This window comes from Rousettus aegyptiacus, unplaced genomic scaffold (genome assembly GCF_014176215.1).
Source record: "Rousettus aegyptiacus isolate mRouAeg1 unplaced genomic scaffold, mRouAeg1.p scaffold_m13_p_12, whole genome shotgun sequence".
NCBI classification, from domain to species: domain Eukaryota; kingdom Metazoa; phylum Chordata; class Mammalia; order Chiroptera; family Pteropodidae; genus Rousettus; species Rousettus aegyptiacus.
The window spans coordinates 16,111,394-16,133,418 of NW_023416287.1; the positions used below are offsets into that span (position 1 = coordinate 16,111,394).

The 22,025-nt window shown below is 38.9% G+C and overlaps 2 protein-coding genes across 6 annotated transcripts in view; one reads left to right on the plus strand and one right to left on the minus strand.

Annotated features, from left to right (window-relative positions):
* Positions 1 to 11,301, minus strand: part of RPRD1B (regulation of nuclear pre-mRNA domain containing 1B) — a 48,726-nt gene extending 37,425 nt beyond the window's left edge. Inside the window, exons 1-2 of one of the 2 annotated variants that reach the window (XM_036229420.1) lie at positions 10,739 to 11,299; positions 5,400 to 5,529 (exon numbers count right to left, since the gene is read on the minus strand). In XM_036229420.1, coding sequence (XP_036085313.1) covers positions 5,400 to 5,529; positions 10,739 to 10,889 — 281 coding nt within the window. In that variant the 5' untranslated portion in view covers positions 10,890 to 11,299. Of the gene's footprint in view, positions 1 to 5,399; positions 5,530 to 10,738 lie in introns of both variants that reach the window. The other variant, XM_036229421.1, reaches the window with a different exon arrangement.
* A 44-nt stretch (positions 11,302 to 11,345) lies between these two features.
* TTI1 (TELO2 interacting protein 1) overlaps positions 11,346 to 22,025 on the plus strand; it is a 72,790-nt gene continuing 62,110 nt past the window's right edge. For all 4 annotated transcript variants that reach the window (XM_036229425.1, XM_036229422.1, XM_036229424.1 and 1 more), the window contains exon 1: positions 11,346 to 11,434. The gene's annotated coding sequence lies outside the window, so the exon portion shown is untranslated. The remainder of the gene's footprint in view (positions 11,435 to 22,025) is intronic.

The window sequence follows — 22,025 nt, forward strand, 5'->3', positions numbered from 1 at the left end:
TCAATCCTGTTAGACATCGACTGAACACTCACCTGCTCATTTGATGAGGATTTATGAAATACTATGCTTGGAATACAAAGACTTAAGCCTAGGTCTTGACTTCTAGGGCCTGACCCAGCAGCCCCTCACCTTTCTAAACCTTATCTGGGGCTTCACACTCTACCAACATTTGACCGTATGCATTTTCTACCCAGAACTTGCTCCCTCTCTGCATGTGCCTTTGTTCATGCTATCTCCTCTCCTTTGAATGGAACCCCCAAAATAGAATAAGGTGAAGAAGGAGAAGTTATGAGTGATTCAGGTGGTTTAGGTATATGAGAAGTGTGTAGAAATAGCAGAAGAATCTCGTGGGACAGACTGAATTAGACTACAGAGGGTCTTGAATGCCTTATTAAGTATGTGGCCTTTATCCTGAAGGCAAAGGAAAGTCAAATGTACGGTTTAGGAAGAAAAAAATACACAACCAAATCATAACTAGTCAGAACTTAATTGGTTGATACTTTTAACATAAAATCTGTTCTCTGCAAATTCTCCCTTCATGTAAACTAATCATGACAACCAATTCTTATCTAAGATTTAGTTAAAAGGGAGGTGAGGGCATGAGGGGCACAATACCCACCCACCCACCATCCACCCACCACCCACCCACCACCCCTGGAGATATTTGGGATTCAAGACTAAGACTGAGTTAAGTACAGCTTCAGCCATATTATTATACAACGGAAACTGATGCTCGAACCTTTTATAACCTAGACATTTTCAAGACTTTCATCACTAAAGACTAAAACCAAAAGGAGGCTCTAGTTTAATTGGTGAATGTACTTAACCAGGATAGGCTAATTCTTTGAACACTATAGTAAATCAAAGTTTTGCCAGATAAGTTTCAAAGTTACAGATACAACAGTCAAGAAATCTTTTTACTGGTGAGGTTTTGCCATAAGTAGCTCCAGCAAACAGGATGTCACTTTAGCATCTAGAACTGGATACAACTAAAGCAATAAAGTAGTTTCGTAACAGAAGGGGCTCTTTTCAGGTTCTACTAACTCCATTCCTAAACTGAGAAATCTTTTAAGCGAAAAAAACACGAAAAGATTGTTTTCCGCTCATTGATGAATAAACTAGAAGATAATAATTACATATGTAACTTATTATACTGAACACAATATTTTAACTCTGTAAATTTAATCACTGCAAAACTGATCTAAAAAGAAAAGTGTCTACTATACACACATGGAACTAATGCTTACTGTCAGCTAGATACCTGATGCCTTGCCAAGCCAGCTTGAGGGACCCCTTCTTTCTTTGCAGTTTTTTTTCTTTGCAGTTTTAATGGCACTTTCTCGGTACAATCACTCTAATTTCTGTGTTTTTGTCTTATCCCATATGCTGTACAGTAGGTCTACGGCAGCCTAAGAGGAGGAACTCTAAGTATTTCCAATATTTCTAATAGTACCTCATGTACAGCTGGAGCAGAAACATCCCTTTGCAGTTGTGCAGAAATGAGTTAACATAGAAAGCCTGAGACACCTACCCTGAAAAAGGCCTGCTCACAAGGTTGGCCCTTGGCGAGCATCTGGGAACTTGGGTTTCAGGAGTGCTTCTGCCATTTCCTGATAAGGGTGGTTTACTGTGGCTAAACTGTCTGTGCAAACAATAAAGTTTATACTGAACATATGCTTTGTTTCTGGGAGTCTGGAATTTTGGCAAAGGATGCCTGTGACCAATCCTACTAGAAACCCTGGGCACGGAGTCTCTAATGAGCTTCCCAGGTAGACACATACTTGTTGCCATAATTTAACGCTGGAGGCATTAAGTATGTCTTGTGTGATGCTACCACAAGAGGACTCTTAGAAGAAGCTTATGCCTAGTCTCCTCTGGACTTTGTCTCACGCACCTTCTCCCTTTGCTGATTTTGCTTTGTATCCTTTCTCTGTAATGACTCATAGCCATGAGTGTAACTATACTGAAGCAAGTCACTAAACCTGGAAATGGTCTTGGGGAGCCATGAAACAACACTAACTCCAAATTTATGTCACCAGAAGCTAATTTCCTACTGAGCTTCAGACTACAGGCATACCTCAATAATATTGCAGGTTTGGTTCCAGACCATCATAATAAAACAAGCTGTAATCTTTTTGCTAGTGGAGGGTCTTGCCTTCATTTGTAAAAAAGCAACATTTGTGAAGCACAGTAACTTGAAGCACAATAAAACAAGGTATGCCTGTATTTTATCTATCTGGCATCGCCCCTTGGAATGACTACTAGCCATCTCAAACTTAACATGGCCAAAATAAAACCCTTGATTTCCTCTGTCATATTTTCTCCCAAACCTCATCTCAGTAAAGGGCACAACTAGCCATCTACTTATGTTAAAAGCCAAGAAATAATCTTTCCTTTCTCTTTCCCTCATTACTAGCTCCCACTCAACTCCCATAAATCCTATCAGTTTTACATGGGAGTGAGGGGTGGAATCTAACCACAAAGTAAATTCAATAAACAGAAGCTATTATTATCTTCTCACTGCTTCTGCGTCTTAGCTGATGTCATCTCTAGCCTATGCTAGAGCAATAACTCCCTGCCCCTCCCTTGGCCCTTATAATCCATTCCCCAAACCAAGCAAGAGAGAGCTTTAACAATGTGATGGAATATATAATTGTCCTGCTTAAAACCCTTCATGACATCTCATCAGAGCAAAATCCTCTCTTCTAAGGCTTACAAGGAATATGACTGGCATCTGCCTACCTTTCTGATCTTATCTGGATGCTACCTTTCCCTTTGCTCACTGTGTTCTAATCACACTGGCATTCATTCTGATCCTCTTAACATGCCAAGATTACTTCTTAATAGCTGTTCCTACTTCACATGATTACCTCAAATGTCACTTCCTGAAAGAGGCCTTCTTTCGCCATGCTAGAAGAAATCCTACTCCAGAATGCTATTCTATTTTATATCCACATTATCACTCTCTGAAAGTATCTTATTCATTTATTTGTACTTGCCTGCCTTATTCACTGCTGTTCCTTATTTTCTGGATCAGTTCTTGGTACATAGAAGACACTCAAATACATGTTGAATGAAAAGTAAGGAGCACGACTATCTTCAAACTGAGAAAACAAGAAGGCACTTGTGTGGGGGGAAAAAGTTCAGTCTGATTAACTAAACTGCTATTCAAATTTAATGTATTCTATGAACTTGGCAGCTTCCTGACTTAAGAGGTCTTGTTTTTGGGTATTTGGGGGGTAGGTGGGTGGAGGGGCTGAGGGAGAGGGTAGAAAATGATCATGAGATTCCTAATCAATTTTGGTCAATAGTAATAGGCAAATTATCTTTGTTCACCAACTGGCCACAGAAAAGCTATACAAAGGGCACTTCTTACTGTTGGTGAAGTGCATGAGGACTGAAGTGGAGTGGCTGGCCTTTCTGTTCTAACAAAGGTGGTGGGAGGGGCTTGGAAACACGGAGGTCCCAAATCTAACACCCAAAAGGGAGTTAAAAGAACTGGAAGGGAGGGAGGGAGTGGGAGAAAGGGAGATTAATTAATTAGGGCTATTTTTTTTTTTCAATAGAAAGGATCAGGTTTATTTTCCCCACATTGCCATAGAATCTGCCGAGACCTTTTTACATTTCCTCCTAGATAGATTTTAAGATGTTACCAAGTAGGACATTTTTAATCCTGGCATTACCCATGAATCTTCTCCCACTCCTTTCTACCTACCCTGTTCTGGTTTGGGGGCAGCCAATGATTATTGTTCAATTTTTAAATAAAAATGTTATATTTACTAACTCTACAGGGAACTATTTTAGTCAATTACCTATATTCTAAATTAATTAACTTATTCATCAAATATTTACTGAATTGCTCTGTGCCAGGGAAGACCACAATGCTGCTCAGCTCCTGGACACCACCATTCACACTGAAGCTACATAAATGGTATTCTCTAAAGCTATGTAACACAGCAGAGCTGGTGCCAGACATTTCGCTAGGTGCTTGAGATACTGCAAAGAACAAAATAGAAGTGGTCCTTCTTTTCACAGAGTTTATAATTCAGTAAATCCTCATGAAGGCGCAAAGACCATGGATCGTTCCCAGTACTATGTACTTTCAAACATACTGTTCTACTTTAGCCTCACATCAGCCTCACAACCTTAAGGAGATAGGTGGTGTCATTCCCTTTTAACCCATTAGGAAACCTGGGCTCAAAAAGCTAAGTAACACATCTGAAGTCACTCGGTGTTGGGAGACAGAGCTACAGCCAACATCTAAGAAACTAAACAAATCTCATCAACACAAGAAAATGTCCATCTCCAATTTCAGACAGCTACTCTGGTAGTTTGTTCTAAGCTTACTCTGTTATGAAGAGTCAGTATTTACTCAAGTTCTTAAGATAATTCTGCTTCTTCAGTGTCTGTGTTCACCAAAAGAAAGAGCCAGCTATGTAGAAGACAAACAAAAAAATAACGTTTCCCATCTTTAGAAAGCTAGATGTCATTGCCTTCTTTTTAATTTTTCATTTTATTCCTTCAAACATTTCAAGTTTTTCATGGAATGCCACACTTATTTTCACATTTAAGACCGTTTACTCACACTTTAGACCATAGAACAATTTTTATTATTTAACTCAATAGTCTCCTTTGTGCCTTTCTCAATTTCCCTTGCAAAGATGTTTATCTTTATATGTTTACTTAGTAATATTCTAGTTTTTCTCTGCTCCTCCTGGCAAACTAATTTGTGTCTGCAGAAAAGCAGTTTGGTTTTAAATGAATGAGAATGATTTATAAAACTTTTAATCAAATATAAGTTCTCTGTGATATCAGCTATATGTGTGCTCTGTACTCCAGTCCTGTCACAAAACATGACAGTGGCAGAGACTTCACATGATATAGCCAGAGCAAATATCTACTTTCCACACTAATAATTATCTTTGCAGTTACAGTAATGACTACTATTTCTAGTGAACCAGACATCTAGACATCCAGATGGAAGTAAGTGAAATTGAAGAAATAAGCAACAAATTTCTTGCTAATAAGGTTTTGTTACTGGAAGGTTTCCTTGTGCTACATGGCTTTGTTTTTGACCATAAGCTAATGAGGGGGCAATTCAGCCAAAATAAGAAAAATACCATATTAAAGAAATGAATTCAATGAATGAAATATATCTAGTAAAAAAAGCTGTACTTCAAGTGCTAGATCCTCTCAATACATCAGAATGTTTACATGTCTGAGAGAGTTTTTAAGGGCCTAGCAAAACAAAACCATAATTTGGCCTCTGCACCACTCTGTAAAACACATCTCTGTAAAGTATAAGTTGTCAATTTACAAAGGTTATCTTGGAAAAGAACAAAGAGGAGGAAAGATAATGTATTTAAAAACAAAATAGAACATAAAAAGAGACAACATACCTGGCAACATGAGAAAAAGCATCCACAAGGACAGATTCAAATTCTCTAGTGAATTCAGGTCCTTTCCTTTTACTGTTTTGGATGACATCATTTGCTAAGTACAGAAAAGTAAGCTTTCTATTTGATTTGGCTGGAAAAAAAAAAAAAAGATAATTTAACTTTAACTTACACCAAAGAAATTCCCAATTCCCAATTCTTTTGCCCTAAGCTATTCCTAAAAAAAACATTAAGACAAACATTATCTACTTGAAGTCAAGGCTGATATGTTTGAAAAACAACTTAAAGAACTCTTGATATCTGTAACAAAGGAGGTTTGAGAATATAATTTTTTTGTAAAAAAACAAAACAAGAATGAGCCACCTTCATTTTTGTGTTATTTTAACTGGAATAATTAATTAGTAGTAAAAATGAAGATAATCTAAAGAAAATTCCTAAAGGATAAGCAGTCAATATTCTTTGAAAGACATATGAAAACCAAGGTTTTCATTTATTCTATTGCAAAGATGAACATTTCTAACTCACTGTTAATTATCAAATACTGCAGAATGAAAGACTGAATTACGTTTCAATTTTAAAACAGAATCCTGTAATTTATGCTCCTAGACTAAGTATTTCTCTTTGAAAACCCCAATAACTATAATTAGTCAATGACATTAACTCTACAATCCAGAAGAATCTCTAGATGCAACAATGGATATTTATCTCAAACACAAATATATATTAGTGATACATTATTATTGGAAAATTTACACAGGTCTGAAACCAGGATATGCAAAATTATGGCTCCCACAAAAAACATAATTCTTCTCTCTTGTACATACTAAATGTAGTATTTCCTATTACTCTATATGGTATCATATATTAAACCATAAAAACCTCATGCAATATGTCTGAGTTACAGTTGCTTGGGGGAACATTACTGAATTTCCGGGCTTCTACGCACATAACTTCTCAATCATAAAGTTACATCACTACAATTTTTGGTCCCAGTTTTCTTTCAAAAGAAATAAATAAAACACAATCAGATACTTCAAAACACTAAGTTTCTCCAATGCCAAAGTACCTGAAAAACTCAAGCAAGCCCTATGTCACCCTTTACATATTTGAATAATTATTCCTTACTGTTTCTCTAGGAAACCACTTGTTTCTTTTGAAATGTACACAGCATGTATAAATTCTGAAGCACAAGATTCTGACATTTTTAAATGTAGCTACAGAAGAATAACCAAAGTTAAAAACAAGATTTTTGAAGTATATTACAATTTAAACTGATAACAAAGTGTTCGTAAAATTAAATATGGATACCCTGAATTGTATTAACTTTCTCGTAATAACCTAATTTTGATGGCCAACTGATGAGAATATTGAAAACCTGGCGCTATGTTGCTAAAAAGATATGGTTATGGCAAAGGCTTTTTTTTTCTTTTTTCTCTTCTTTTTTTAAAGCAAGCCTTGTTCTGGGAATTTGCAGCAAGTAAAACTATCAAGTCTATGACATGAAAATTAACAGATTCAAAGTAAAACAGAACTTCAACAAAGCAAATCTGACTAAGCTATACAAGTTCCATGTACTTTATGTTTAAAAAACCCCAGAATCCATATTATAAAAAGTCGATGTGGACATTCAAGAATGATATATTTTTCAGTATTACAAATATGATAGCTAAGAAGCCAGAGAGCCAAAGTTTCCAGTATCTATAACGTTAATTAATTTTCATCATACTCAAAATTTAGCAATGGGGATTTATCTAGGATAAAACGTTATCCCTCCACATCCAGCACCCTGAATAGTCAACATAAACACCATGTGTGTAAAGGTGATATGACAAAGCCCGAGAGCACTTGAACGGTCATAATGCATACAACATGCACACCCTCCACTCCAGCCCCAGGTGACAGCTCACTTATTTAGATGTCTTTCCAATATTACCAAACAGATCTTTTCACACCCTACCTATGCCCATTCCAAACTGGTTGAAATAGCTGTTGAGCAAAATTTAAATAACTAGCTGACCAAAAATTTTCACTTATTTGGCTGGTTTTGACATCTAGATAAGTAACTTCGGAAAAAAGGCCTATGTATTTGCGTTCAGGCCATGATACAAAAACATTACTAAAAAATATTCATCGAAGAGCATTTTACACTAAACAGCTCTATAAAGGGAGAAGTTCTACCTAGAACAGAGCCCAGAGGAATAAATTAAGAATTATTACTAGAAAATGGAAAGAAAATTACACATCAAGAATAGTTGTAGTATTTAACCAAGAAAAAGTAATTTTTGTAAGTCTCAATAACGTCTGAAGGCAACTCTGAGACAGTCTGTGAACATCTCAGGGAAAATGACTTAACCACAGACAGAAATGTCTACTTTCAAAGATTCAGGAAGGACCAGAACCTAAGTGGCTGGTGAACGTGAACAATGGTACAAAATCTTTTCTACTTTAGTGTGGGGGTATTTTCGATTCATGTAGAAAGCCTAGGTATTAGGAACTGTGTCTTGATGCTTGAAAGAGCATCCTCTAGCTCTGCACTGTCCAATGTGGTAACCACTAGTCATATGAGTAAACACTGGGATTGTGGCTAGCAAAGCTCAGGAATTAAATTTTTTTTATTGCATTCATTTAAAACTTTAGTTCACTAGTCACACATTTTGAGTGCTCAACAGCCACCTGAGGCAAGGGTCTACCTTGCCGGACAGCGCAGATGTAAAACATTTCTATCATAGAAAGTTGTATTAGTGCTATTTGGATCCTTTACTCTACCATGAAAATGTCAGAGACCACATTTTAACTCCTGACCTACTTTTTAACAGTGTAACAGGCACCATGTTAAATGCTGTAGGTGTTACATAGAAACAAGAGGCCTAGTTTCTCCCTCAAAACACAATCTAGTGAAAAAGACATTAACTAGTAAGAATGAAATACAGTAGTCCCGCTGTATCCATGGAAGATTGGTTCCAGGATGCCCCACCCAACTCCATCCAACCCCTGCTTGAATACTAAAATCTAAAATCTATGGTTGCTCAAGTCCCTTATATAAGATGGTTAGTATTTGTATATAATGTAGGCATATCATCCCATATACTTTAAATCATCTCTAGATTTATACCTGATACAATGTAAATACTATGCAAATAGTTGTTATACTGCATTGTTTAGGGAATAATGAGAAGAAAAAGGTTTATAAGTGTTGTTCAGTAAAGATGAAACCAACCATCCTAGGCCTAACTGTACAGTACATGTCAGCAACAGCCTAACTTTTTCTCTGGAATACTTTAGATCCATGGTTAGTTGAATCCAGGGATACAAAACCCACAGACATAGTAGGCCAAATGTAAATGCTAAGTTGATGTGGAATGGGGGATGGGAAGCAGTACTTAATTCTAATAAAAGCACGACAGGTTCAGTTGGAAGGTATGATCACCTTCATTTATTAAGTGCACTGAGGCACTGGGTACTTGAAAGGACAAATTTTGGTGTCAGCTCTGGGCTCATGTCCCAGCTGTATGACGGTGAATACCGTCTGTATCTTTACCTTCCAATCCAAAAAATGGTGGCTTACTTAAGATTTCATCATTTGAGATTAGGGTTAAAGGAGCTGCATAAATGAATGTACTCTCTAAATTTTTTTTTCTAGTTCAAAGAGGGTGAGGTGGGGAATCAAAAAGGCTTCACAAAAGAAGTGTCATTTGAGACAGATTCTGATCTGTTTCTGAGATTCTACCAGATAGGATACTGTAGATGACTGACCTTTTTTTCACATCTCAGATGGTGGAAATATCTGAATGGCAGAGTGGGGTACATGAAGGAGGCTCTGGGAGCTCCAGGCTCTGTATCTGAAATGCCCAGAGAGCTGAGGGGACCCATATTTCAGTACAGCACATATCCGGGGTACCGGGGTGGAGTGTCTCTGCTAAAAGACTAGAACTGGGTCTTCTGAAAGAATCCTGTATTTTGGTATCCGCCAGCATAATGTAGTCTGAGTCTCACCAGGCCTTAAAAATACCACTTAGCCATTTCAGTTTCTTCATCTGTAAAACAGGGTGGAATTCCTACCTCGTACAGTAAAGAAACACATGTAAAGTTGTTCCTTATGCTATAAAGGGCCTACCCACATATACAGGCTGTCCAAAACAGCCCTAAGCTTCATTCCCTCAGCTTTCTACTATGGAACTCATAGGGGTATCTGATAGACCATAAATGACTTGAGAGCAAATATCACACCTCACACTGAGTAATCAGTAACCCTATCTCACCATTATTTACCGAAAGCCTACACTGTGCCAGACACCATGCTAGATGTTCGCTTAGATTACCCTGTCTACTCCTAACAAGTTGTTTGAGCCTCAAACTTTCCTCATCTGCAAATTTTCTCCTTTACAAGACTCTGAGAATTAAAAAAATGACAACGTATGTAAAAATATCAGTACTGCACCTAGCACATAATAAAGGCACAGTAAATATCAGTTATCATCATCTCCATTTTATAGCTAAGGAAACTGAGGGGCAAAAAGGTTAAGCAGCTAGGGTTGGTAAATGTCACGGTCAGGCTTAAATTGCAGATACTTGACTTCCAGAGGCAACATGCTTTCAAGCACCCAACCCAGTGCCTGGCACATAACAGGTTGAGCTCAATGAATGTCACATCCTGAGAAGGATCTAGAATCAATGACAGTTGCATGAGAAGAGGAGCTTAGGTGGTGTGGGTCCTTAACCTCTCCATACTGGGAGCAACTGTACCCACTTCACAGGGCTGTTCTGAGAACTGAATGCAAGGATATACTTAAAGGTCTTGGCACAGTGACTGGCAAAGAATAAGGGCTCTGTAGGTGGCAGCTATCCTTGTCCTCGTTTTACAGATGAGAAAACAGAGGTATAAAGCTGAAGAAACTCGCCCAACACCGCTCAGCTAGTAAGTGATTGAGTCAGGACTCGATGTGGAAAGTCTTACTCCACAGTCTGCTGGCTCTTACTCCAAAAGCCCAGCAAGGCGCCTGGCACGGCAGTACCCTCCACAAGGTGCTGAACGCTGCCGAGATAATAATAGTCACAAGTGTCAAGAGGAGCCGCAGGGGAAAACGGACTGGACGAACTAGGAGTCTGGGCACTGGAGCCCTAGGCAGTGGAACCTCAGACAAGTACCTTAAACCTAACTGGGCCGTTGGGCCTCAGTTTCCTTCTCCGAGAAATGGGGATAACACTGTCTCCAACCTCAGAAGCGCAATGAGACGTCCGGGCATGGAAAGCACGGCCCAGTGAAGAAGCTAGAGGGGCCTCAACAGTGGGTGGGGGAGAGGACAACCGGGGAGGGCTTCAGAAGGTGGGGAGAGGGTGTTTACCTTTGCGGAGCTCGCGGTGCCACACCGAGACGATAGGTCCCGCGTGCTTGCGGTGGTGGATGAGCCACAGGGACAGGGTCTGCACGCTCTGCTGAGAGTTGCTCAGCTCCGAGAGCTTCTTCTCTAGTGCCGACTCCGAAAAGGAGGACATGGTGGCGGCGAGGCCCGACAGGGAGCGGCCTGGGCCGCCCAGTGCGGCGGGAAGAGCGACCGCACGAGGCCGGGGCCTCACCTGACGGCCTGGGGGACTCTTTAGTGACTGACAGACCGCCAGGCAGGCAACACAGGGGGAGGGGATGGGTCTCCGCAGTAACAGCCGCCCGCGCCGCTGCTACAAGATGGCCACCAACCTCTCACCCCGTTGCGAGAGCAGGGTCAAAGGGCAAGGGCCGGACTATCTGGACACCGGGAGCCGTAAGAGGTACAGAAAAATGCCCCTGCAGTAGTGGCAGCCTCTCTACACCTCGCTCAAGGCACGTCGAAAGCAACAGACCGAGAAAGGAACGCAGTTCGGGGACCTCCGGAAAGCGCTTAGACCGCCCGCGCCCGCGCCCGCACGCCTGCGCAGTAAGTCTCACCGGAACCCTTTCTCTGGCTCCCGCAGAACCTTTTTGGCGCGGTACGGCGCGGTAGTTAGAGCGTCACTTCCGGCGGGGCGGAGGAGGCGGGAGAGAGAGGGAAAGGCTGGAAGACGAGGTAAGGGAAGAGTGGCGGGAGCAGGAGGGAGTCCAACAACTGGAATCCCTTAGAGGGGGATATTGAGACACAGGCAGAAAGCGCATGACCTGGGTATGGGAGGGGGCCTTCTCCCTCACTTGTCAGGTCCCGACCCGCACTCTTCCTCTATACACGCCCTGCTCCTTGGTTGCCCTCCCCCAAAAGCTTCTTTTTGGTTCTGCCAAGCCTCCCACGTGCACTTTTCACGCCTCCACGCCTTGGCTCTTGTTGTTCTTTCTCCAAAGGTGACGCCCCGCTTCTCACCTGACGGGTACTCATTAGGTCCAGGACTACCCTTTAATGTCCAGTTCTGATGTTTAGTCTGTGACAGTGCTGCCATAAAATAATTTTCTGCTCTTGGCTTTTAATCGATTGCTTTATTCAGAAAAGTACATGCTGCCCTCTGGGGGTTCATTTGACTGTCTCATTTAAGTAATGTTAACTTTTTGGGGGGTGGAGGTAGAGAAGTCAATGGGAACATTGACCTTTAAGAAACACTATTTGAGACTCGGAACGCCTTTCCTATTTTTAAAAAGTTTTAAATTCCAGTTATCAAATCAACAGAGAAATTTGTGCTTCTGCTGTGGGTGTGGTGGTAGGAATTTAGGTTATTGTAGACATGGAATTTTAAAATTTCCCGATCATCGCGGAACAGTTGTAGGCGTACTGCAGTTAAGAGATAGGCTAGTTAATGCCTGTTTTTGCTTACTGCACTGTATTATAGTTCTTGTCTTAGATGCTTCCACGCCTCCTCCAGACTAGAATAATAATCATAGCCAACATACTGAGCAGTTGCTATGAGATGGACACTGTGTTTTCACATAGTAACTCATTTAATCCTCAGACAAAGCTATGAGATAGGTGTTACATTATTCCCATTTGGCAAATAAAGAAACTGGGGCTGAGAGAGGTTTGGTGACCTATCCAAGATCACATAACTAAGGTTAGAGGGAAGGGACTGCATCTCATCTATCCTTTTTACCCCAGCACCTGATTCATAGCTGATTGGGTGAATTTAATATAAAAGAGGTGAATAGCCTAAAAACAAACAGTTGGTATCTAATTATAATTATAACCTAGGGTCTTTGAGTCCAATCTAAACCATGTTTGTGTACTAAGTAACATTGACATGTACTGAACACTTTTATACCAAGTCACTTTATTATTTATTAAGCACATCGAATACATTCTTTTATGATTACAACAGTGCTAAGAGATGGGAGTTATTATCACTATTTGATAAATGAGAGAACAAAAAACATGAGTTACTTGGACATAGGAAATGACAGAACCAGGAGTCAAATCAAGGTTATCTGATGTCTGATCCCAAATTCTTCACTCCTAAGCTAGTGTTTCTTTCATTCATTCAGCAAATGGTTTTGAGTGTCTATGTCTGAAGCACTGTTCTAGGCAAACAGAATCCATGTCTTTGGAAGCTTACCTTTTTCGGGTGAAGATAGTTAAACATGCAATTATAAAATGAGTCAGAAAGTGATAAGTGCCTTAAATAAAAGTAAAGGAAGGTAAAGGAGATGAGGAGTGCATGTGTGGGCAGAGAAGGCCTCGCCGATACGGTGGCATTTGATTAGAGCCTTGAAAGAAATGAGAGGACAAGCCATGTGCTATGTGTTGAAATGTTGTTCCAGGCAGAAGAGAAAACAAGGACAAAGTCCTGAGGTTAGACTATTTGGAGCATTTTTGAGGAACAGCAAGGAGACCAGTAAGGCTGGAGTGATAGGAATCCAAAGGCTAGAAATGAGCTCTGAAAAGTAGCCAGAGACCACATCATGGGAGGACTTGTAGGCAATAGTAAGGATTTTGGATATTGCTCTGAGTGAAGTGAGAGCCTACTGGATGGTTTTGAGCAAAGAAGGAGCGTTGTGTCAAGTAGAAGATAGTAAGAGTACAAGGGTAGAAAAAGGAAGACCATATTGGCAGCTGTTGTTATAAACCAGGTGAAAGGATAATTTGGACCAGGGTGGAGGTGGTAAGAAATGGTCAGATACTGGGGATATTTTAGAAGAAGAGGTAGCAAGATTTGCTGACAGATTAGATATAAAAGGAAGAATTTATATGGCCTTAAGGGTTTTAGCTTAAGCAACTGTAAGAATGGATTTTCCATTTACAGATCTGAGGAATGAGCTGGTTTGAGGAATAAGAACAGGAGTTTAGATATGTACATGTCCAGCTGGAAATGCTTGCATGTGAAGATGTCTCGTAGGCAGTTGGATTTATGGGTCTGGATGGACTTCAAGGAAGAGAACAAGGCTAGAGGTATAAATGTGATAGTCATAAAAGGGGATAGGTGTAAAAAGAACAAGCCCAGTGTCTGAATCCTAGGACACTGAAACTTCTAGCAGTTTGAAAGATGACGATATAATCATGTTATTTTTCTCTTTAGCTTGTTAATATTAATTACACTAATTCATTTTCAAATATCGAGCCATCTTTTCATCATGACTTTGTCATGGTATATAATTCTTTTTACATACTGCTGAATTATATTTCCTAATTCTTTATTTAGGATTTTTGCATCTATTTCATGAGAGAAATTGGTCTGCTGTTTTTTGTTTTTTGTTTTTGTTTTTTGTATTGTCTTTATTGGGTTTTGGTGGTATCAAGGTGATACTAGCTTCATAAAATAGATTCAAAAATATTTCCTCCTCTTCTTTTTCTAGAAATTGTGTAGAATTGTTGATAATTCTTTAAATGGTTGGTAGAAGTTCCCAATAAAACCACCTGGGCCTAGAGATTTCTTTCCTTTTTTCCTTCCTTTCTTCCTTCCTTCCTTCCTTCCTTCCTTCCTTCCTTCCTTCCTTCCTTCCTTCCTTCCTTCCTTCCCTTTCTTTTCTTTTTCTTTTGTTTTCAAATGACAAATTCATTTTCCTTAAAAATTATAAAGCTATTCAAATTACCTGTTTCTTATTATATGAGTTATAGTAGGTAGTTTGTATTTTTTGAGGAATTCACTATTTCATCTAAGTTGTCAAATTTATGTGTGTAAAGTTGTTTGTGGTATTCCTATATTATCCTTTGATATCCACAGGGTCTGTAGTGCTATCTCATTTCATTATTGATATTGCTAATTTCTCTCATATCAGTCTTGCCAGAAGTTTGTCCATTTTATTGATCTTTTCAAAGAATCAGTTCTTTGTTTCATTGATTTTTTCTGTTGCTTTTTGTTTTCAATGTCATTGATTTCTGCCCCGATCTTTATTATATCCTTCCTTCTTTCTTTGGTTTTATCTTGCTTATCTTTTTCTAGGTTCTTGAGGTGAGAGTTTAGAATATTGATTTTTCCCCTTTTCTAACATATGTATTTAGTACTATAAATTTCCCTCTCAGCATGGCTGTAGTGCTGTCCCACAAATTTTGTTGTATTTTCATTTTCATTTATTTCCCTGTTTTGGGTGGTTTTTTTTTTTTTTTTTTTAAATTTTCCCTCAAGATTTCCATTTTGGTCTATGGATTATTTAGAAACATGTTGCTTAGTTTCCAGGTATTTGGAGATTTTCCTGTTATCTCTGTTAGTGACCTCATTTGATTCCATTGTGGTTGGAGAACACACTTTGTATGATTTCATTTCTTTTAAAAATGTTGAAGTTTGTTTTATGGCCCAGGATATGATCTACTCAGTATATGGTCTGTGAGCACTGGAAAAGAATGTGTATTCTGCTGTTGTAGGTTGAAGTATTCTGTTAATGTCGATTAGATCCTGTTGGCTAATGATGTTATTGAGGTCTTCTGTTATCCTTGCTGATTTTCTGTCTAGTTCTATCAGTTGTTGAGAGAGGAATATCGAAGTTACCACCTATACTTGGGATCACCTATACTGTCAGTTTTATCTATTTTTAGTGTAATACAGGGCAGTGTTTCACAACTGTTCTATAGAGCAGCGGTCCCCAACCTTTTTGACACCAGGGATGGGTGCACCTATGAGAATCTAATGTCTGATGATCTGAGGTGGAGCCGATGCTGGGGACTGGCTGCAAATACAGATGAAGCTTCACTTGCTTGCCCTCCGCTTACTTCCTGCTATGAGACCCAGTTCCTAATAGGCCACACATGGGTACTGGTCTGTGGCCCAGAGGTTGGGGACCACTGCTGTAGAGGGCTCGGTAAAGTATGAAGTGAGCCCAGAGTAATTTCTGGAAGGATTTATATGAAAGTCTTGATTTCCCTCATCGACTTTCTGTTCTGTATACTTCATGTTCTGCAGTACTCTCTCCTCTTGCAGGGCTAGACCCTCTAGTTAACGCTGTATCTCTAGTCCTTCTGCAAGAGCTTGGCACAGCATATGGCACATAGTATATGCTAAGGGAACATTTCTAGGTAGAAAAAGGGATGAGTAGGAAGCTACAAAACCTCAGAGTATGCTGTAGGTTTAATGTTTATCCAACTTTTATTCATTTATTAAACAAACAATGAGTGGGAACTTCTTGGCAGACACTGTACCAGATGCTGGAAAAACCACAATAAAGCTGCAATGCTAAAAAAGTATACCAGTTCTATCGGAGAGACACACAAATAAGCCATTCATTTTAACCCAAGGAAGTGGTGTTCCAATGTACAATGAGTACTACTGCCAGATGGATTATTGCACAAGTACCTCTCTCATCACCTGACTCTTGCTCTTCAGAAGACAGGAGTGTGTAGAGTGTATACGGTACAGGATTCCCACAGCTGGCTGGTCATCGGACTTTGTGAACTTATAAAGATTCCCAGGCATACCTACCATCTCCCCCCCCCCTTCCCAATATAAATTATGATTCAGTAATTCTGGTGTGGAAGCAAAAAATCTGTACTTATATTGTTCCCCTTGATTCTAATAAGCAGTTGGGTTGGGACCTTCTGGTATAGTGGAAAGAGTACATGCAGTTTTTGGAGTCACAGGCTTTAGACGGATTTCAGGTCTGAAGTTGTTTACTGTGTGACTGTGGGCATCACTTAACCTCTTTGAGCTTTGTGTTACTCAGCTTGTGGCTGAGGAATTTATGTACAAAAAATTACATACATAAAAAAAAACGAATTTTTATGCACATTGCCTGGCATATGGTGGTTTTTTTCAACAAATATTATTAATTCTCTTCCTTCTCTTCAAGAACTTGTATTGGGAATTCTCATTGTCTGAACTCCTGTCTCTGGATCTACACTCAGTCTTCTTATCTATATGCTGGTTAATCAAAGCTAGAAGTTATCCACCATGTTTTTTTGAGGTTGAAGAAACTAAAATTCATGGAAATCACATAGCCAGGTGGTACAAGAGGCAGGACTAGAAACCACCCAGATTGTCAAATTCATGATCTTATACTCATTTGTTCCTATCCTGGATATAGCCAAAATCTAGAGCTATGATTTCCCCTCCTAAGAATGCATCTCGCAAGATCCTCCCTAATGGATCAGATCAACTACCTATGGGAATAACTCACCCCAACAGAAGAGAATTTGGCATTTTTTAACCCAGAATCCAGTTCAGACATAACTGATACTAAACCTCTACCAATGAGAGAACCGGACCTGGACTATGGCTGTTGGTTCAATAAGCATTTACTGAATATCTGCTCTGTGCCAGAAGCAATAAACAAACCTGTCAAATACCACTGCTTTCATAGAGCCTATATTCTAGTGAGGAGAAAGAGACAATAAACAAATAAATAGGTGGATAATCTGGTTTGACAGATGGTGCTAAGTGCTATATAGGAAATTTTTGAAGGCAGGGAAAGGAGATAGTGTCAGGGCTGGGGAGCATGAGAATGGATTATAGTTTTAAGTAATGGTAATCAGAGAAGGCGGCATCCAGAATTTGCATTTGAGCAAAGCCCTGAAAGAACTTAGAGTGAGCCATGAGGGTATATGATGGAACAGCAAATGCAAAAGCCCTGAGAAAGTGATCAGATGTCACACCTGGGTGAGGTGTGGCTCACTCACCATGATGGCATCTGTATCTTTTCTCCCTGCCTTACTAGGTGCTATAACTTTGCTTCCTTCTGGCCTTTGCTTATGACAGATATTTTACTTTGAGCAGCCTTCCCACACAGCCCCAAGTGTTTAGTCCCCCAACCCCAACACAGATTCTCCTCCCTCCACGAATACTTCCCTGTTGGTCTTTATTCTTGGTCCAGATTCCTTATGCACTTTTTTTTCTTTCACTTCTTGATCATATAAGTACCTTGTGATCTACCATCTTATCTTTTAAGTGTCTGTAAAGTAGAGCACCTTATTGTGTACAGAGTGTCCCATTTGTCTTCACCACCTGTATGTCAGGGCCCAGGGATCTCGCATACCCCATCCCTGTGATAAGGCAGAAAGAGATGGGGAGGAGGGGAGGAGGTTGCCAGAGGGAAGAGGTTTACTTATGCCCTGTGATTGCTGATCTCTTCCCTGATCTCTCCAGTGTCTGCTTTCCACGACCACAGTTGACGTACACTGAACTAGGAAAGGTTTAGATGGCCATCAGCAGTCAAGAACTGGTTATTCAGGCTTATGTTCATTCAGTTGTGTCTGCCACAGTTGAGCCCTGGGCTTTTTCTGCTAACCCAGAGAATCAGCTTGTTTCGAAATCCTCATTCCAGTATCACTTTCTGGGACAGAATGCCCCTGTTGCTGTCAGTTAGATCAACATCAAACTTAGCAGCACCACCACTTTAAGTAATAAGAGTTGTATTTTATAGGAATAGAAGCTAGGACTTCTAAGGTTCTAAATCTCTAAACAGTTCCTTCTGTAATTGACATATTGTCACACAAGTGTGATTTCATTGCCATCCCATAAAGGTATATGATTGCCTTTTATAGTCATGTCAAAGTAGCAATTTGTTATACTGTCTTCCTCAGAGAAAGCTAGTTTATATATTTCTGAGCCTGTAACCCATTCTTTTGAAGATCTTCAGTTGTGGTAAATCTTCATCTGTATAGTAGTCCATTGAGAGAATGTACCACAGTTTATCCATTTATTTACTATATCCATAATTTATCCACTATAGGTGGACATTTGGGTAGTATCTGGGGGCAACTGTGGATAGTATATCACAGAACACATTTATTTATTTATTTATGCATTTCTGTTGAGTATATATAAAATCGTGGAAATACTAGATCATAGAGCATACATATATGCATGTTCACCTTTAGAATAATAGATACCATCAAAGTGTTTCCCAAAGTAGTTGTGCCAATTTATACTGAGCTTACTTCATATCCTTGCCAACACCTAGTATTCTGATTTTCTTTTTTTTCCTTTTTTCCAGCTTAGCCTAATGGGTGTATTTTATTGTGATTTTAAATTGCATTTTCCTGACTAAGGATGTTGAATGTCTTTTCATATGTTTATTGGCTGTTTGGATATCCTCTTTTGTGATATTCTGTTCAAGTCCTTTTGCTTGTCGGACTGTGTTTTTCTCATTGGTTTACTTGTCATATATATATATAGGAAATCTCCAGACTGTATGAGTGTTTTGTCATATATATATATATATAGGAAATCTCCAGACTGTATGGGTCTTTTCACTCTCTTAATGGTGTCTTTTGATGAACATAAGTTCTTAATTTTAATGTAATCGAATTTATCATTTTTTTTATGGTTAGCCCTTTTCTATGTTCTGCTTAAGAAATCTTTGCCTACTCTAATATCACAGAGATGTTCTCTGTTTTCTTTGGAGAGCTTTATTGTTTTACATTTCACATTTAAATGTGATGTGAGATGGAATCAAGAAATACATATTTTTTTCATATAGATAGCCAAGTGGCATAGCACCTTTAATTGAAAAGAACATTTTCCCCAGTTCATTTTAGTTACTGCTTTTGTCAGGTATATGAGTCTGTAAACAGACTCTCTATTTTATATGTGAGGGCATTTCTGGACTCTTTTGTCCCATTAATCAGTTTGTCTTTCCTTATGTTAATAACACACTGCCTTTAATTATTGTACCTTTACAGTAAATCTTGAAATCAGATGGTATACAAACTTACACTACCACAACTTACCAATTTAATTCTTCAGAATCACATGATATCACTTATATGTGGGATATAAACCTAAAAGCAACAAAGGAACAGGACAAACAAACAGAGACTCATGGACATGAACAAGAGACTAGTGGTTACCAGAGTGTAGGAAGGAGCAGGGAGAAAGGAGGTAGATGGAGTAAAATGGGTCAAATATGTGCTGACAGACAGAAATGTCAACTATGGGAGGTGAACACAATGTAAGTATATATATGCCTTACTGTTAAAATGTATAGCTGAAACTTACTGGATTTCGTTAACCAATGTTACTATTAATTAATCAATTAATCAATTAGTTAATTAAAAAATAATTCTTCCTCAAGATTATCTTTGCTCTAGGTGCTTTGCATTCCCATATCAATTTTAGAATTATCTTGTTACTTTCTACAAAAATCTTTCTAAATGTTGACTCTACAACAATGGTTGTCATCCAGATATGATTTTTGCCCTCCATAGGACGTTTGGTAGTGTCTGGAGACATTTTTGGTTGTCACCCCTGGGGGAGTGCTACCGACACATGGGGTACCAAAACCAAAGATGCTAAATATCTTACAATGGACAGGATAGCCTTCCACCAACAAATAATTATCCTGCCCAAAATGTCAGTAATGCCACTGTTGAGAAACTCTGAATTAATGTAATCACAGTTTCAGCGAGGCGTCTGTCTACCAACTTATTATTTGTTTTCTATTTGACCCACCAGTTTTGCTTTTTTTTTTTCCTCATTTTTTACCTTCTTTTGGATAAATCAAAATATTTGTTTTCCCATTTCTACTGTTCTCTGAACTTATTAGATATATATTATTTTACAGTTCTTTTGGAGTTAGATTTCAACATGCATTCTTGACATGTTATAGTCTAATACAAATTGTTTTACCACTTCCCACTACTGCTAAGACGGTTAATACAACTAAGTTCCTTTCATCCCCGCCGTGCACCTTTTGTGCATCATTGTCTTGCATTTTGTGTGTATATATACATGTGTATGTATGTTTGTATGTATATGCGTACACACACATATTTTTAAATTACAAAAGACATATAATTATTGTTTTGTTCAGTTAATATTCTTTTATATTGACCTATTACATTGCTCTTCATTCCTTCCTACATTTCCATGCTTATGGTTAGGTTCATTTTTTCTCTTTGTTATTCCTTGGGTGCAGACCTGATAGCAATAAATTCACTCAGTTTTTGTTTGTCTAAAACATCTATATTTTACTTTCAGTTTGAATGATCTTTTGTAGGGTGTAAAATCCAAAGTTGGTGGTTATTTTCATTCATTACTTTAAGGATGTCACCTCTTGTCTTCTGGATTTTATCGTTTCTGTTGAGAAGTTGTCCCGTCTTATTGCTCCATTACTTTAAGACTTTTTATTTTTGTTTTTCAGTGGTTTGGCTATAATGTATCTGTGTATTTCTCTTGGTATCATCGACTTGGGGTTTGCTGAGTTTCTTGAATCTGTGGGTTGATCTCTTTCATTTGTTTGGACATTTCTCAGTCATTTGTCCCCCAGCAGCAGCTGTCTCCCAGAAGTCATGTATTTCGAGATCCCTAAAGACTGCAGTTTTGTCCCCTGCCCCAGTCTTACATGACCACATTAAAATCGTTATGATTTCTTTTTCCTCAGTGTTAACCCTTGGCCTGGGCTACACTGTAATCCTGAGCTTCTGTCCAAGACCAACAAATGCCCTAGTAGGGCACAGCTACTGATTGTTGACTCACACTGAACATTCACCCCTCACTAGGGTATTACTGCATCATGTTGCTTCCACAACTAATTGACGCTTTAAGAAATGATTTTTTTTTTTGCAATTTATCTGGCTTTTTCTAATTGTCAGCAGAAGTATTGGCCTGCCACACCCTACTATATCCTACTCAACAGCAGAATCTGTATAGTTGTTTTGAGTGCTCGTTAGGTGCCGGATGCCCTTTTAGGCTCTAGGTATAGGATTGCCGAGTCTAAAGTAGGTAAAACAAACATATAAAAAATAATACACCATGCTAAATACTGTAACAGCGGTGTGTACAGTGGTAGGACAAAGGAGGTGAATGTGAAATAGCATCAGCTGTTTGGGAAATTGTAAGTTTTATAAATTTAACATGGTTGCAGTTTCAAGTTCAAGGAGTAAAGCAATAGAGATGAGGTTGGTGAGATAGGCAGGGGCCTGATAATGAAGAGCCTTGTAAGCCATTGTAAAAGGTGTTCGTACTTTAGGCAGGCTATGGAGGCAGTTGAAGAATTTCAAGCATGGAGAAGAGCGATCAGATTTTTGTTTAGAAAAATTACTTACATGTCAGCATGAAATGTGGATTCAAGAAGGGCAAGTAAATAAGGCAGGGAGCCAGAGAGGAAACTGTTACAGTCAGTCCAACATTAAATAAATGATTATCATCAGCAGATTTGAAATATGTCGAAGGGGTAGAATTGATGAAACTTAAGAGAATGGTGGAATTAAGAAGGAGGTGAAAGAAAGCATAGCCTAAGTTCTCTGTTTTAGGCAAAGACCATAAATCACAAAGAGAATATAGAAGAAAGAGCATATAATTTCAATTTTGAACATATTG